We start from the raw sequence: 18417 nt of genomic DNA on the forward strand, positions 1-18417 counted from the left end.
GCTAAGAACAGCCCACCCACATGACTTGACTTTCTAGGACCCTGAGAGCTTGGGACACTACCCAGATGCAAGTGGAGCAGATAAGCATGTTGCTACAGGGGACACATACTGCCTGGATCTGATTTTCATAGACTTGTATCAGTGTATTTTTATGTCCCTTTCATCTTCATTGCACCTTACACATTATCAGAAAAGCTGATAGAGTAAGAAGCACTGACCTCCCAGGCAAAGGTAACAGTGATGACTCCAGTACAGGCTGTCCCTTTTAAGGGCAGTGCTGACAATCTCCCTGTGCTAAAGACTGGTCCCCTATAGAGCTTTAGGATCCCTATTGCTCTCCTCCTTGGCTCTCAGCCTAGTGGGGATTCCCTCCCCTCAGCCTGGGGCAGTCGCAGAGTGGCCCAGAAAATGTTACCTCTGTTGAATGAACAACATGGACATTTCTAAATGCCACCCTCACGGCTATCTCAGGGTCCCATGAGAGAAACAAGCCTTTTAAGATGACAATGCACTGGGAGCAGCCACTGGAAACAACTGTGTGACCCAGTTACAACATGTCCTGGGAACCCCAGCAGAGCTTGAGTTGTCCCTGAACAAATGGGAACTCTACTATAACTGATTGATTTACTTACTACCTTTCTCAGAGTTGAACACTGGGAAAGACAGCACTTAGAGTGCTAATCTGCATCATGGCCTTGTGTTGCTTTGCATTGGGTCCCTGGACTTACGTTTTACTGTAACTGAACATTGCCTTCGTTTCTCTGTTTTGGTGCCTCATAGTTGGCTGCTGACCCAGACCCCAATGTGAAAAGTGGATCTGAGCTCCTTGACCGCCTTTTAAAGGTATTCCACTCTATCCCTCTTTTATCTTAGACTTTATTCCCTCTGTATGTGTAGAGTAGAAATTCTGGCTCTGATGATGTTTTACCTCGTTTAAGTTGTTTTTATAAGTAGCACACACATATTAAAGCTTACTGCTTGATATCCTGTTTCTATAACATATGTAAAGCTGTGTTATTACCACAGTCAAAATACAGAACTGGGCTTACCCCTTAGTGAAGATCTTCTGTTTGAGGCAGGGATAGGATAAGAATCTGTTTTGTTATTTTATATGTATAGGTGTTTTGCCTGTTTACATGTCTATGTGTGCCTGATCTCTGCAGAGGTGATAAGAGAGTGTCATATCCCCTGGAACAAGGGTTACAGCTGGTTATGAGTCTCCATGTAGGTGCTGAGAATCAAACCAAGATCCTCAAGAATAGCAGCCAGTGCTCATAACTGCTGAGCCAGCAATTAAGAATCTTATGTTTTAATGCCCTACTTAGAACAGTGAAGTTGAACTTGTACCCCAGCCATCCATGACAGGGTGCCAAGCCTTGACCCAGACTTCAGAGCAGGGTTTTGCCATTTATTTATGTCTATTGGTTTTTCTCTGCTGGCCATCCATTATTTTGTTTGACTTTGGGCCTATGATAATGCCAGTTCTCCAGGGACCTCTCCTCTCTGACTCAGGCTCTGCCATTTCTCTCTATTCTTACCTGACCCTCAAGTCAGCCCAGGGCCAGCAGCACAGCAAGCACAGTGCTGGCTCTTCATAACCCTCAACCTTCTATCCACAGGACATTGTGACAGAAAGCAGCAAGTTTGACCTGGTGGGCTTCATCCCCCTTTTGCGGGAGAGGATATACTCCAACAACCAATATGCCCGACAGTTCATCATCTCCTGGGTATGGTCCGGTCCTTGGTAGATTCTTCCAAGAACCAAGAGTTTCTAGTGGAATCATGAGCTTTTAGGACACACACAGTGGTTCTTTTGGCTAAGAGACACCTCTTTGTCTCTATCTCCTAATAACCTTCAAACACCTCATTACCAAAACCACTATGGGTAGGGTATGGTGGCACGTGCCTTTAATCACAACACTTGGGAGACAGAAAAAGGCAGAGTTCTGTGGGTTCAAGGCCAGTCTTGTCAATAAAGCAAGTTCCAGGCCAGTTAGGACCACAGAGTGAAACCTCGTCTCAAAAAGCAAACCAACAAAAGTAATCTGTCTAGTGTTGTCTTACTGTCTGTCCTGTTTGCCCCTGAAGGGATGTGATTCTTTCCTTGTCCTAAAGAATGCCCGGGATCTCTGAAGCCCATGGTACCCCATCTAGCTGCTTCACCTCTGAGAACCCCCTGGCTTCACCCCGCCTTCCCTATCAATCATCCTCTCCCCTAGCATCTAAATCCTCCTGGAGTCAAACTCCCACTTCCTTGCATATTGAACAGGAAAATTCCTGCCAGCATTCCACTGTAGATATATGCAATGCCATGACACAGGCCCCTAGTCCTTCCACTGCTGGTCCCAAGGAAGAGTAGGAGACCAGGCTCCACACCCGGACCAGCTCTCAGCTTTCCCTCTCGCTGTTCCTCTCCCTCAGATCCTGGTTCTGGTGTCAGTGCCAGATATTAACCTGCTGGATTACCTGCCAGAGATCCTGGACGGGCTCTTCCAGATCCTGGGTGACAATGGCAAAGAGATTCGGAAAATGTGAGTTGTGAGAAACAGCAGGCAGCTGCCACTTGCTAGAGTCCCTGTGGGTACTTCTTCCTATATTCTTCCCCATGGAGGAATAGAAAATTCATCTTCCCAGTCTCTGCTCACTACCCTTCTACAAGTATAGGGTTTGACCCAGAGCAGAAATGGGTTGATGTGCTTGCTACCTCATGCTTCCTTTGCTCATTGGTAGGTGTGAGGTGGTTCTTGGAGAATTCTTGAAAGAAATTAAAAAGAACCCGTCCAGTGTGAAGTTTGCTGAGATGGCCAACATCCTGGTGATCCACTGCCAGACCACAGGTGAGTTTGTGGAGGCCCTGTAGCTACAACTGCCTCCTTAGAAACCCCTGTCTCTCATATCCAGACCCTCAGTATGGGGCAGAAGGGACCCATGTGGGCTAGACACTGCATGTGACTCTGTATCTGGAAGCAGTGGGGCAGTGGGTGTGAGTCAGAAGAGATCTATGTTCTCTTTTGAAAAACATACACTTTCACCTGGCCTGAAGATCTTGTAGATACTCCTTGCCTTAGGTAAAGATGGGATGTGTGAAGGTCAGAATTGCCTTTCTCAGCATCTATTGGCTGTCAAACTACATGAAACAGGCACAGCAAGGGCTGCTTGTTACTGGCCAAGAACCTATAGGTCAGATAGGTGTCTTTGCCCCTGTGTCCAGGCTGGGCATCATCATGCACCTGAAGCCATTGCAGGCTCAGTTGTGCTAGGTGGTGTGCAATGACCCACATCCAACATGGGGTAAATGGGGCCCAGCATCCAGTAAGCTGGATGGCATCAGCAGGGTTCCAAGAGAAACAGGACACACGGATTGCTTTGCTTAAACCAGAGACACAACTACATGCTGCTAGCCAGAGTAGCCAGTTTTCTGGATCTAAGGATAGGAAAATGAATTCCACTTGGAAATGAAGCATGTCATATTGCTACAGGGCATGGATTTGGGGAGGGGAGGGAATCATGGCTGTTTTCAAAGTCCAGCACACGAGTTTTCACTTTTAACCTATCTTTACAACCCTTTAGAAAGCAGGGAGCCCAGGAAGTGTTGTATTCATGTAGCTAGAAGCAGTTAAGTCCCTGATTCACAAGCCTCCAGGCCTAGCTTTTGTGCTTAGTAGGTGAGAGGAGCTCTTCAATGCATGTGCCAGCCCCTCTAGAAGCCACCAATTCCTCTTCCAGATGACCTGATTCAACTGACAGCTATGTGCTGGATGCGGGAATTCATCCAGCTGGCGGGCCGGGTAATGCTGCCCTATTCCTCTGGGATCCTGACTGCTGTCCTACCCTGCTTGGCTTATGATGACCGCAAGAAAAGTATCCTTCACTCGGGAGAGGAAACTGAACTGGAGGGTCTGTGAGTGGGAAAGGTTCCCTTAGGCTCCTTCAGTCCTAAGAAGCAAGAGATGAAGCTGAATGTGGATTAGGAAAGCCAGAGGTGCAGACTAGTGCTGCTGCCTGTTCCAGTCCACACTTGGTTACTTCCAGATATGGAGCAGCAAACTCATGTACCAAGGCTTTACCCTTCTGAGCTCCCTCTGTACCTTGCATGAGAAATATCCAAATGGAGGAGGGACCACCTTTGAGAAGAAGGTACATGTAAGAAGAACAAGACTTAGGGAGGACCAAGCCTGTGAGCCTGTCACCAGGAAGACTGGTGGCCTTGGTTGGCCTTTAGGAGGTCTTTGCATGGGGGTGATCCTTACATCAGTAGACAGGTATCAAGGAAGTGGCCAATGTGTGTAACCAGAGCCTCATGAAGCTAGTCACCCCCGAGGATGATGAACCAGATGAGCCTAAGTCAGTAGCACAGAAGCAGACAGAACCCAACCCTGAGGATTCCCTGCCAAAGCAGGAGGGGACAGCCATTGGTGAGTACCCTGACGTCAGAGTTCCCATTTCTGCTGCTGGGGAGACAGAGGTCCTGGAACTAAATGTGTAGTGTCATTTACATATGTTGACTCCTTTCGTTGTGGTACTGTTGTTAGCCCACTGCTGCACGTTCCAACAGCTGTACCCAGAGCCCATGCTCTTTACCCTTGTCACCCCAAGAAACATTACATATTGCCCTTGATCTCCAACTGGGATCAGCCACCATCAAGTCATTGTTGGGAACATGGTAAGAGCACCAAGCTACACAGTTCATTTGATTTTTAGCATCTGGCTCTCTGCGCCCTCGTCATTCTCAGGATTGATGGGTCAGAAAAATGCTAGTTTATTAAGTACTAGAGATTTCTACTGCACAAGTCATTGCCTTTAAACAGACCTTCAGATGCTTTTTGACATTGTTTCCTTGCTTGTTTGTAAAATAAAACTATTTTTATACTGATTGGAGATGGAATTTGCCTCTAACGCCCTGCTGGAGTCTTATCTCCTGGACCTCTGCCTCAGTGTCTCTGTCCATCTTGGAGGGATGTCCTCCTTTTCAGTTAGTCAGAGTAAGTAGATGCATACCCTGTGCAGATGTCTAAAGGTGACAGAGTGGGGTCTGAGAACCACCATAGCCATCGCGTGCGCTTGCTAACTCCTTGATGGAATAGCAGACAGCCTTACCTCAGGTCATTGGCCTCCTCCTGTGAGTTTGGCTCATAGAAGAGAAAAGACTGCCTTGCTGGACCTGTGTTGGGTATCAGGTTACAGCTGTGCCAGAGCCAGGGCAATAAAGTACCTGGAGACAGAAGAGCACACAGCAGGAGCAACACTGGGGCACTGTTAGTCCTCTGATAGATTTCTCACCAGCTAAGCAGGAGACCTGACCAGTGCTGTAGCTTGCATACTTTCTGACAACTCCTGGGAAGAGAAAATTTAGGTAAGTTAGTGAAGGCCTCACACAGGAAAAGCTCTCTTTCTAGGATAAGCTAGAAGTCTCAGTAATAGACAGTTTGTGAACTTGAACTGGTGTGTGAGCTTTTTGTTTATGGTTCTCGTTTTAGAAATGTTGCACAGAAGGGAAAAGTTACAGAACAGCAGATTGCCTACGCCAACATGAGCGGTGTCAGGGTTTAACATTACACAGTTGAAATGACGTGTCAGTCAGTCTCACATCTGGCTTTCCTGTGCCGGAAAACTTTCTCTTCTTGTTGTTGCTTGGCTTCCTTCTGGCTTTGGCTTGACATGAAGGTTGGTGTCTCTGAATCCCCATCAGCAAGTAGAAGAGTGGTTGCCTGGGCTGAAGGGATGATAGTTCTGAAACTTCCTGGGACAGATTCTACTTTCTCTGCGAGATGGTAGAAATATTCTAGAATTAACTAGAGCAATGGCTCTACACCTTTGTAATTGTACTTAGAACCACCGGTTTATATACTTCAAAATGGTAACGTTGGGTTAAGCAAATTTTTGTGGTATGAATTGTATTTCCGTTAATATGTATGAGGAGATGGCAGCCCTGCCCCTTCTTTTTGCTTCTGATGTGGCAGTGAACTCTCTGGAAAGGAGCTGATCCACTCTGTGGGACATAGCCACAGCTATAAAGTTCCCTGTGGGCTGGAGCATTGGTGGGTCAACAGTAGATTCTCCACTGGCACGTGGGAGCCCTGAGTTTGATTACCAGCCAATACAGAGTCCTTATCCTTTTAACTAGTTCTTTAAATCCACCTTCAAGTAGCTGTCTGCTCAGGAGGTCATTACCCTAAACCAGGGTACATTTCAACAACTTGCCCTGGATTTTACTACCTCATAAACTGCGTTGGAAGGGATGATCATCAATCAAACTTTATAGTAGTTTCTAGAACCAGGATCATCCCATTTGACAGCTTTATACTTACTCTCAGCCTTGCTCACCTTACAACTAATCACAGTCTTTTCTAGGATGCCCAAGTTCTAGCATGTACTAGACAGATGATCCAGCCAGGAAATGGGCAATCTTGTCCCATGTTTGTCTGCTCCTTCTATTCTGCCCAGCACCACCTGTCTGGTCTTCCTCTTTAAATCTCTCTCTTGCATACTCAGCTAATGATGACACAGCATGTGGCCCCTCAGTATGTGTGCATGTACTCAAACACATACAAATACAAACAAACACATACATGTACAGATCCAAGCCTCCAGAGCTGATTCTTACTCCCAAACCACTGAGCCTCCAGTCAGCCAACCCTTCCTCTGGACCCTCTGCCCCAACCCCTGTCCGTCTGGAGCTCCCCATCAGCCCTACAATTTATGGAATTGCAGTGCAAAGTCCTTCCCCTGATTCTGAGTTCTTGCAGTACTCACTACCCCACCACCACCCACCCCCATCATCTGCCAGTTGTCTTGGGTGTTTTAGCACTGATTCTGGCATGCTTAGCCTTTTTAAAGCTTAATTTTTTTACTTGTTGAGTGGGGTAACCCTTGTCACCTAATCTAAAGGGTGGCTGTAAGTTCCAAAATAGATTTTTGCTTATATAACAAACACTCCTCACAACAAGTGTTGTAGTATTTTTTTAAACATAGGCATTCATTGACTTAAATTGTGATCCACAAATACTTTGGCTAAAAAACACTTACAGTTGTCCAAAGTCATTCATCACAACGTGTGTTGGAGGAGTTATGTGGAGTTTTGTAAACTCTGTATTGAAAGCAAAACACAGTTGTAAGAATACTCCTTTGCAGCATGAGGTAGTTAAGTCTTAGGACATCGAGAGCCATTGTGCATCTGAGCATAGATGTGTGTTCACATAGCAAAACTCTCAGCTGGGCCTCCTGCAGTCTTGTTTCTCCTCGTTGGATTCTAATTGAGTAGTAACAAGTGAGAAGGAGGCTATGCAGAGGATTCCAGTAGAGAGCTTGTGGCAGCTCCAGTGCGCTTGTAGTAAATTCCACCTTTTAGCAAAGCTGACTCGGTCAGGACTTGTCAACACTGTCTACGGGTGCTGCAAGTACAGGCAAATCGGATGCAGATCTGCCTGTAAGAAGAGCTGCAGAGTGGGGAGCACACTGGGGATGGAGGAGAGGGAGCGTGGCAGTGGGTGCAGCTTCCCAGAGGTCTGTTTTTGAACTTCTGACTGTAAAGGAAATGCGTGTTCCTGAGGAGACAGTAGAAAAACTGCACTTTAGGTGCGTCACCCAGGACTCCCCACTGCTGGCTGCAGTGTTGGATTGCCGAACCACAAGCTGAGTTGCTTCTTGGTGTTTTGTTTTGTTTTAATGTATCTTTTGTATTTTGTTTTTACACACAAATGGAATCCTGAGAAATAGAGTGATTTGCAGCTTGAATTTTTTTCACCAATAATATACATCTTTCCAGGTTAGTGAGCACTAATCTGCACTAATTTATTTTTTTAATTGATATTATTTTAAAGGGTACAACTTACTTGTTTTAATATCTCCACAAAGTAGTATAACCATTAATACTATCCAATTCCAACACATTTCCACTAGCCCCCAGTGAGAAACGTGTACCCTCCCCAGCCCTGCGCTGCCTCCAGCCCTGTAGGTAGCCTGTTGTGAGCATTCCATATAATGGAATCATGCAGTATGTGCCTGATCAGATCTAGCTTTCTTCGAGTCACTTTTCAAGGTTTCTGCATGTTAGCACATTTTAGTACTTCTTTTTAATGAATGAGCACTGTTCCAGTGTGTGAGAAGATAAGATATTAGGGTTATTTCTTCCATTGTGTGGATACTGGGGCTGTTTCTGTACAGGTTTTTAAATCACAGTATATACTGACTTTCCCTTTTAGCCAGCACTGTATAATGAGGTATATTAATAAAGTCAGTCTGTGGACTGGTAATTCAAATATGTCTTTTGTCTTTGGAAATGTAGTTTATCATCTCCCAATTTATTAAACTGTCCTCCCCTATTAATGTACTGACCTCATATCATTACATCAGATAGATAAAGCTCTAATCTATTTAACCAATCTATCATAAATCACTTAGCTACTTCTAATTCCATCTTAATCCTATAATCCTTTCTAAAAGAACTTTTATGCAGAAAAAAAATTACCAACATCTGTAATTATTTTTTAAAGATAAATTTGTACATTTTTAAGGCTTTTGATACCAAAGTTGCTGCAGAATGCCAGTTTCTAATCCCAACAACATGAAGATTGAGAACCACTGCCCTTATGTGATCCAGTGTCCATTTAGGGCTTATATTTCCCCATGGATTTGCAATTTGTTTTGTTGGGCTTTTGGATTTGTTTTGTTTTGTTTTCCACTTTGAGCCAGGAACAAATGTACATATAGTGCACTTAACTAAATGGTCATTACATTACTGTCTTCCTTCCTCCCTCAAAATGTTTTAAGAAACCGGATTGGAGCTGAAGAGATGGCTCAGTAGATAAAGCATGAGGTCTAGAGTTTGGATCCCCAGTACTTATATAAAAAGTGAACATGGTGGCACACATCAATTCTAGGGAGGAAGAAACAGGATCCCCAGAGCAAGTGGTTAGCTAGCCATGTCTAATCAGCAGGCTGTATGTTCAGCAGAAGACATATCTCAGTACAGAAAATGAAAGGAGGACACCTGACACCGGCATCTGGCCTCCACATGCACACACACAAGGTCATCCACAGAAGCGGGCTCACATACAGTCACACACATGTATTCACAACACAAATACATATGCAAAAAATTATGTTGGAGAAGATATCGAAGACTAGACAGAGGTCCTGTTTTGCCCACAAACCACCTACAGTAAGTGATTAGCTGTAGCATCCATTGGTGGAGCTGGCCTACAGCAGATATTCCTGTGGCGAGCTGCCTCATGGTGAGTTTCTACCTGCACCTGTCTTCTGCCCCACTCCATCTTCTGCTCCTTATTGAGACAGGGTTTTTCTTGGTCACCCAAGCCAGGGTTTAACTCTGCATCTCCTGTGTCAGCCTCTAGGGTGCTAGAGTCACAGGAGGACACCATTCCTGCCAAGTCTGTGTTGCTAGTAGAAAGGGGACTGGGTGGAAATAGAGGCTGTGGCTGAGGGGATTTAAGATTCAGGCTTTGTACCCAACATTTTATCCACAGATGTGCCGGTTCCTGTAAGACAAGGAGGGCAGGCTTCAGGGGTGTGTACACTAGCTGTGAGGTCAGCCTGCCCTTCCCATCACTCCCTACATCTTTCACCTGCCTCCAGGCCCTGCATACCATGACATAAGTGCGGGGAATGTCACAGCATCTTTGGCCTGCTGCCACAGCCTTCCCTCCTCTGCTCCTGTGACTAGAGAAGGCAGGTAGCAGTGTGAGCCTCTTAACACAGAAATAAGGATCCTCTTTACTGGGGAGGAAGAAGGACCACAGACTGTTTTTGGAATAGGCTAAAGACTTGTTTGTTATTTTTAGAAAACATTTCATTTTCAAACTTTAAAACTTTTAAGAAGTAGGAACAATGGTAGTCGTCGTCTGTAACAGAACAGCTGGGTGATGTTGCAGTTTAATCCTAGCTAGCACTGGGGCTATGGAGGCAGAAAGAAAACCAAGGTTGATCCTCCCTACATGGGGAGTGCAAGGCCAGCCTGAGCTACATGAGCCCTCGTCTTTAAAAAGTCAAAATAAAACAAACAAAACCTTACATAATAAATATGGCTCCCTAATGTTTGATATAAGTGACTGAATGAATGGGCAAGTAACAAAGAAGGGACAGCTCTTCCTTATAGAAGATTCCAGCTAAAAGCAGGACAAGGGACTGGAGGTATAGCTCTAGTCATAGAACACTTACTTGCCTAGCATGTGCAGGAACCTGTAGAATGGGGGTACTTTCCATGTGAGCACACAGTGCTGAACTGGCCCTTAGGAGGGCCAATGGCTATAAAAGCCCTTCCAGCATGGAGAAGCCTCTGAGGCCTTCCATGGGAATGGGTCATTTCTTAAATGTTCTCCCTGGTGAGTGAAAGGAGACATCTTACTCTACAGTCAGATGATTCCTATGGCTCCTGGCCACTCAGCAGCTTGTCCTCCTCAGAATGCTGCACGGTGACACCCAGCCCTGGGTCTGAACCCCAGACCCTGTTATTTAGCTATGGGACCCTGGACAAGTCTTCTGACCTTGCTTCCCTTCTTCACCTTTGTGACAGTCCTGGCACCCTCAGCTTGTCACAGTAAATGAGCTAACATCTGTTGGCTGTTTAGAAGTATTCCTCATGCATCCTAAGAGCTCTGTGAGCATTTGTTACGTAAATGGGTTGCTTGAACTTCTCTCATTTGCATTTCTCTCTCTTTTTATTTACGTGTTTGTGTGTGTGTGTGTGTGTGTGTGTGTGTGTGTTATGTTTGTTTGCGTACACATGTACACATGGATGTGCAACAGAAACCAAACCCATGGCCTCATTCATGTTAGGCAAGTATATCCCTGATGACTTTTCACTTGACTTGAAGGGATTGTTTCCTGTGTTAAATGTTAGTTCTGACAGTGAAAATGCATTATAAATGTATTCTCCCAGCAACTTTTTAAAATTGGTTTTCAATTTCAATTAGTCTTTTAGGTTTTTTCCTTTTTTTCTGTCAGCCTGGTTGAGAAGTTTTCACCATGCATCCTTGTCAAGAAATTTTGAACTCATGTATGACTGAGAAACACGGACAGTTTAGACTACAGGGGAGAAGTAACTGTGACAAAAATCCCACGCAGAAACTATTGACAATTTTTTCTCTGTCTCTATCTGCCTGCCTGGCTGCCTGGCTTCCCCTGCCTCCCTTTTTCTTTCTCAATGTATGTATGTGACTCTCTGGAATGACTCCAGGCTCCTGATATTGTCTGATTTAGATTGTGTCATGGATGCCTTTTATCCTTAGTTTCTCGTCTCCACAGACTGTTATACCTATATATTATTCTAAGTTTTAAAGATAACTTTAAGTATACAGGAAAAGAATAAAGAGTTCTTTATGTGTCATTCTCTGAGCTGTCTAGAACTTTGTTAGGACACTGCTGACCCCACCCTATACCTAGCCTGACTGTCCCCAATTATCCCCTCCCATCCCTTTGAATATAACTCCATACTACATTTATTGCCATCCTCTAAATCACCTCCAACCTGTGACACTTAGGAAGGGCTGGCCGGTCATTTTGCCGACCACCTCTCCGAGTTAGTGGGTCTCACATTTCTCTCATGCATCTTGAAGTTAGGCACTTTGGAAGGATGCGACAGAAGTCCTTTTGTCTGCAGCACATCCTGTTGGGGCTGCATAGAGAGCCCCACTGTCAGCCTTCCAGAGGCACAAAGTCTTGGCTCTTTAGGTGATTTAATTAAGTGCCAAAACGTAGAAATTATCTCAGTCCTGTCCTGCTTAAGTTCTGCAGCAGAAAGCTAAGTATAGTAAAGGTGTTGAATTGGCCACATGGTGAGGGACTTGTGCAGAGTTCAAAGTTACAGTTCTTTCCCAGAATCATTTTAACACTTTTATTGAGGCTTTGTATACTCTACATACCCAGCTGAACATGTACAATTCAGCAATTTGTTTATTAACTGAGCTGTATAATTATCCCAACCAAACATTATCAAAGACCTTACATCCTTACCCATCACATCCCACCCTCCCAAAATTTTCTAGCCCTCTGTAACCTCTAACCTACCTTCTGTCTCCAGACTTGCCTGTTCTAGGCATTTCCTATGAGTGGAATCTTACTATGGAATTGGCTCTTTGACTCAGCTGTCTTTAAAGTTCATCCATATGTAACCTGATTCTCTTTATTGCTATTTTATATTTTAATTGTTTATTCATGCATAAGCATATGGGCTATTTCTACCTTCCGCCTATGGTAGGTGGTTGCACTAGCATAAAATGCAGGCAGGTTTCCATTGCTCTTGGGTAGAGCTCTAAGAGCAGGACCTGGGTCACCTGTGTTTAACTTCTGAGGAACTGCCAACCTGCTGTACAAAGGGGCAGCACCATTCACATTCCCACCGGTAGTGCATACCTTGCCAACACTTGCATTTTCTTCCTTTCCTATTTTAGTGGGTATGAAGTAGCATCTTACTGTGAAGTTAACCTGCATTCCTTGTGGCTGAGATGTTAAACAACCTAAGTCATGTGCAGTCACTGCCCTTGAATCTTCAGGCCTCTCTGAAATGTCCCATTTGTATTCGGCATGAGTGTCCCCAGCTTGTGAGAGCCCTGTGCCTAAAAATGCTCAGGCCTGGCTGTTGTCCCCTGAGCACTGGGGTCTAAAGAAGCACTGAGTCTTTGGCTTCCTTTTCAGGAGCCTAAATGGAGGAGTGGGTGCTGGAAGGAGAGAGCAGAGTCTTGTTTCTCCAAACAAGTAGGCAGGCTTCAGCGAGGGTCACCTTGTCCCTCTTCCTCCCACAGGAGGTGCAGGTGGTTCCTGTGACTCCAGCTTTGGAAGTGGCATCAATGTCTTCACCTCAGCCAGGTAAGTGCCTTGTGAGAAGCCAGTGGTCCAAATCTTTCTGGGTGCAAGAGATTGCAGCAGAGACCCAAGGAAAACTGAGGCCACTCTTTGGGGAGTATCTGATACACAAAGGAGATACTTGAGGAAACCTAAAGGACACCACAGACACCCTCTGCCCAACTCCTTTGGACAGATAACCTTTGGAAAAGATTGGAAGCCACTGGAGATCTGTAAATGTGCATTCTAGAAACCCAGCCACATGTGGTGAGGCTTTGAGGCTACCGGTCCCTTCGCCCGGCATCTTTTCTTTATCCAAGGCAAGGCTGACTCTGGGCAAGGAGGCATGGAGTAGGAGAATGAAGGAAGGGCACAGCAGGCAGAAGAGTGATCCAGGCACAGGCACCAGAAATTTCTTCTGCCTTCTCCCAGGATGGGTGTCATAGAACAGGCTTCCACAGGGGGGCAGTGCAGACCAGGGAGCAAAGTCATATTCTGCCTTGCCATCCCCTTGGGAGAGAACTGTCATGGTTCTCGCCTAGGCTGCATCTGCTGAGCTGCCTGCTGAAACTGTTTATTTGAAGCATTAACACCTGTGCCTAAATGACAATCTTCCTACAGTGGTTTCCTCTGAACGTAACATTGAACCTATGCCTGGGGAGCCAGTCAATGTAAGGAAAAAATATGAAGATTCATCCCATAAATATGATCCTGACTTTAATACACTTTAAGGGGAGACAACAAAGTAACCAGAAATTTTTAGGAGACAGCAGAATTGTAGAGAAAGTGGTTGTACCACAGAGGGGTAGGGACCAAGCCACTGTGGCTGGTGAAATGCTCCCACATCGGGGCTCTGTGCTCACTCACCTGGTGTCAGGTCATTGAGTCTGCTAATCCCATGGTTGACAGCACCATTATATCTATTTTAGGGACAAAGAAGGGTGGGAAGTAGCTGGGGAGAAGGGACAGCAGCTTGGACTGAGAAGCCTGCAGGATGGAAGATGTGTTTGAGAAGTACACTTGGCAGCCTTCCTGATGGACAGGATGGAACAGATGAGAGGGATGGGAAGGGTAGCCTCTAGGTGTTAGCTAAAGGTAAACCCAGGCCATCCTAACACATTTCTAAGCTGGACTGCAAGGAAAAAGAAGTGACTTGGTCTGTCTAGACTCCATCCAGGGGATGCAAGGCATCCTCAGGGAGGAACAGGCCAGTGTGGACACTGAGTTTTGGAACTCAGGGTTGGAGGAATGAGCAGAGGCGCAGGGCATATGTGAATCCTCTTGAGGTTTCAGCACTAGGCACAGAGGAATGGCACAGTCAGTGGGGGGATTTACGAGCTCCCACTTGTAGCCAAAAAAAAAAAAAGTATTACTCTGTACACCGTACTCCGGGGGTAATGATGAAATGGAGGAACAGAGGCAGTGTGACTGATGGTCTGCAGGGATGACACGACCTTCTACCACTTGGCTTACATTTTGGAAACATGCTACAGAGACTTCAGTTCCTCTGTGCAGTCACAAACCAGGGAGCTGGAGCCAGTTTTACTTCACCTGTCACTCAGGAGACAATGCTAAATCCAACCTTTCGAAAACACACACAGGAAAGAACACACAAGAAGATTATCCCATGTGCTATGCTGGTGCAAGAAGGCCATCTTGTGGCAGCAGCGTGGCATGTAGCCCTGCCTGTGCTTGGAAGGAACAGCCGCGGGAGTTGTGAGAACAGATCAGATGCTCAGAGCCTCTGACCTGCTCCCGCCAGGGCCACTGAGCTCTCACAGATGGCATCATTCAGGTGACACGAAGCAAGCTGCCCTCTCATCTTCTCATGTGTTGCTTATCTAGAGCACTACCCAGATAGCCAGCTAAGAGCAGTGGCTAGAGGGAAGGTTGTTCCTGGCCATTGGCTTCTTAGGGGTCACCAGCCTTTCTCATGAAAGCTGTGTAGAAAAATACACATCCACACAAAATTCTGGATTCATAGCCAGTCAGGGATCAGACTGGTCAATGCACTCTACGATGCCTTCTGTCCTTGTCTGGGGTTCAGGCTCGGCCACTAAGAGAAGCCACTGAATAGACAGGTGGCATCTCGTAAGTGGATACACCATCAAGCAGCACCAGTCAAGGGGTCTAAACTCCTACCCTCCACAGTGCTGGAGGTTTGTGGGAGGTTGAAGACTGGCTCCTTGAGGAGAGGTAGAGAAAACATAGCAGAATGGAGAAGTGTGCTGGAAAGCAGAGGGAGGATTTTACCACAGCTGTCTGTCTGTATGCCAGGTGCACCTCTCCTGGAGTGAAAGGGGCCCAGTTCTCATCCTGTGGAGTGTGTGTGTAAACTGTGAGGTTGGTGACAGCATTGACCCCAGAGAGAAATGGGATGGATGTAAGTGAGTTAAAGTGTGAAAAGCCTGGAACAGTGCCTGGCAGACAGCACACACTTGATTACACTGGTCACCCTGGTTATCACAAAAACCTCCTCCCCATAAACAAAACAAGGAGATGGGACAGAGAGGTTAAGTTCTTGTTGGAAGCCATCCTGCTAATTAATGGCAAGGTGAAAATCTAATCTAAGCCTTTCTGGCTCCGTACCACCAGCATTTAGCTTGGTAGATTATTGTTGGAGAGTTCTAGAAGGGTTGCACATTGGCCTCTCTGACACATTTGACAGGTTTTTGGACAGGTGTCACTGTGCAGAACTACCCCCTGACAATTAGGGCCTTGCCAAGGGCCACGGCATCACCAGTGTCCATTCAGGACTGTTCTGGCATGGTTGGCTGCCCTGTACCACACCCAGCAGAAAAGTCTAGAAGTTGGTGCTGTCCAGCTTTGAGTGGCACTGCCAATTAAAAAGACTATACACTGACCTGATGTTTTAGAAAGGTAACACTTAGCTAGCTCATAAGCTCTATCTTTAAAGTTACCTTTCTTCCAGTTTGATTTCAACTGTAATGTGAGTAGAATAGAAATGTAAACACTACAGAAATACAGTGCTGCCTTCCAGAAAGAACCACTGACTGGATGGTGTCATCAGAAGCATGATTGGGCAATTCGGTGGATATTGTAGTCCATGTTCATGTAAGATGCTTTAAGGGGAGAAATGCTTGCTGCAGATTCCTTGAAATAACTCAATCTCTTAGGAGTGACTTGTCTAGACATTTTGGAACTGGTATAGAAAGTATAACTGTATTTTATATCTCCTGTGAATACTGTTCTGTCCATGATGGCTTAGCCAGAGCAAGGACACTGCCTCTCAGGCTTGGCCCAATAGGGGGAAGCTGATCACTTTGGGCAAGCACACCCCTCTGGGAAGGTCCCACAGCTTCAGTTCTGCACAAGCACAGGCAGAGCTCAGCAGCCACCCACCAGAGCAGCCAAGAGCTGCCTGCTCAAGGGCAGGTGGGATCCTGAATTTGCTGGCCACTGAGATAAGTGTGCAGCAGCTTCCCTGCTTCCCGTGGCCTTCACCTTGAACTAGCCAAGGGAAGAGGACTTAGAAGGATGTCTCAGCTAAGAATGAGTTCTCAGCCCTTGGCCTCTTGGCTTTTGGTGCATCTCACACTGTCTCTGGACCCAGGCTTTCTCCTCTGTAAATTGGCAGATTGCCTGAACCTTGAAGTCCCTTTCATGACCTCATGGTTTTTGGTTGAGGCTGATGACCACCATGCCCTCAGGTTGGGGGAGGAGGTGTCATCCACACACAGTGCTGCCAGTTTTCTTACCTTACTGTGTGGTTTTGACATGACACCAACCATCTGAAGAGATGGCCAAGGATGGTTCAGCTGAGGTGGTAACAGTGGTTTTCAGGCACAACTCCTCTCCCCCCAGTAGCATTCTGACCACCCTGTGGCTCCTGCTGGAGAAAGAACTCACTATAGACCTTAAGGCATGGGGGCTATCAAGGAATAGCTCAGAAAGGGGGTGCTTCAGTATCCACCTGCTTTGTAAGGCCCTGAACTGTGGCAGGCATCCACTTTACCGCTGATACAGAGCTGTTCTAGCCACAAGATCTGTAGGCCAAATAAAAGAGCAATCCTTAGGCATCACTCTAGAATGAGCTCCACTAGAGATCAGCTCTCAGGACACCGAAAACCAAGAACTGGACAGGAGATGGCAAGTTCTGGCCATCAGCAGCAAAGAGAGGCAGGGTATGAGGAAATCTTGAGAGCCAGCATGGATTTCCATGCTGGATTTCCATGCTGGCTGGTTGTAGTGGTACCCCATGGCTGTGGAGCCAGCGCCCTGACCTGGGATGTGCTTTTGATAGAAAATTCGTGCTTGAGTTCAAAGACGAGGACTCAAGAAGGATGTAGAGCATTTCGTTAGGGATCTTTATGTTCATCTCATTGATTGTATACTGATATGCTAATGCTGTGGCTTAGTTAAAACATGAAAGCTAACTCCAGCTTGGAAACTAAAAACTGTAGAAGCCCATCTGTGGCTCAACTGTGTTTCTGTTGGACAGAACAGGATAAAGGGCATGACTGGCCACTGTCTGCCACCCTGTCACTTCCTATCATTGCTGCCAAAGCCTTGACAGTTTGAAATGCTCAGAATCCATCGGGAACTCCTAGCCACATGACTCCTGGAACAGCACTGTGGCTGCCTTTCTCTGTGCAAAGGCTCTATTCTGGGTTCTGTCACTGTGTCACATACTGAGATCATCTGATCCCCTGAGAATGGGATGCCCACTCTCAATCCTGAATTAGGCACCAGAGAAATACCAGTGTGTATTAGACAGCAGTTCTGCCTAGTAGTAATAGAGCCACACCCCTTAGAAATCATAGCACATGCGATTCAGACAGTCTGCAGGCTCATGAGGAAAGCACAGCCATCAAGTTCTTGGTGCCGATGAATAATTGAATAGCCAGGAAAGGCCAAGGAAGCCCATTGTGTATAGGTGCACAGTGGAGCTGCCTGATCCCAGTACTCAGAAAATACAGCCTGCACTGTCATCACTTTAGAGAAATTAAGTGTGGTATCAGAAGAGGAACCCCCAGCTCCTAAAATTTTCTGCCTGTGCTGTCCCCACCTTGGAAACCCGGCCTCACCTGAATGCCACCACCACTAGTGGCACGCACCTCTAAATCCCAGCACTCTGGAGACAACAGCAGGTGGATCTCTTGAGTTTCAGGAGAGTCAGTTTGGTCAGAGCTTCTCAGTCTCTGAGCAGCACTTGGTCTTTCCCAGGTTTCTTACATCCTTTCTGTTAAGTAGAGACCAAAGAGCTTCAGCTTGTAGGAGCTCCAGGCCTGGCCGAGCGACAGCACTGTCTGAACGACCAGTGATCTTCACTTGCCTGTGAAGAGTCTTGGATGCCATAGAGTGTTTCAGGGTCCTGTCCTTGTGCTGTTGGACATGTTAGTTTGGTTTCATCAGCAAAATGTCTGGCTTGGTGCCCTGGGGTACTAAGCATCTAAATTGGATCAGGGGACCAATATGGACCAACTCTACCTCTAAGTCAAACTGGTGCCAGGTAAAGAAAAGTGAAGTGACTCAGGTCCAGCTAAATGGCTTCCTCCTCCCCAAATAGGGGCAGCATAACCGCACCCAAACTGTGCTCTTTCAAAGGGCAGAGGAAGCAGAAAAGCAAGCCCTCCTTGGAGGCACTGGACTGAGCCA

General features: G+C 46.2%; 1 protein-coding gene across 1 annotated transcript in view; it reads left to right on the plus strand.

Moving 5' to 3' along the window:
- VAC14 (VAC14 component of PIKFYVE complex) overlaps nucleotides 1-18417 on the plus strand; it is a 96144-nt gene that overhangs the window by 13840 nt on the left and 63887 nt on the right. Inside the window, exons 4-10 of the mRNA XM_080936623.1 lie at nucleotides 781-843; nucleotides 1620-1727; nucleotides 2422-2531; nucleotides 2731-2837; nucleotides 3727-3861; nucleotides 4263-4415; nucleotides 12759-12822. Coding sequence (XP_080792749.1) covers nucleotides 781-843; nucleotides 1620-1727; nucleotides 2422-2531; nucleotides 2731-2837; nucleotides 3727-3861; nucleotides 4263-4415; nucleotides 12759-12822 — 740 coding nt within the window. The remainder of the gene's footprint in view (nucleotides 1-780; nucleotides 844-1619; nucleotides 1728-2421; nucleotides 2532-2730; nucleotides 2838-3726; nucleotides 3862-4262; nucleotides 4416-12758; nucleotides 12823-18417) is intronic.

The sequence above is a fragment of the Micromys minutus genome, assembly GCF_963924665.1.
Source record: "Micromys minutus genome assembly, chromosome: 24".
In the NCBI taxonomy this organism is placed as follows: Eukaryota; Metazoa; Chordata; class Mammalia; order Rodentia; family Muridae; genus Micromys; species Micromys minutus.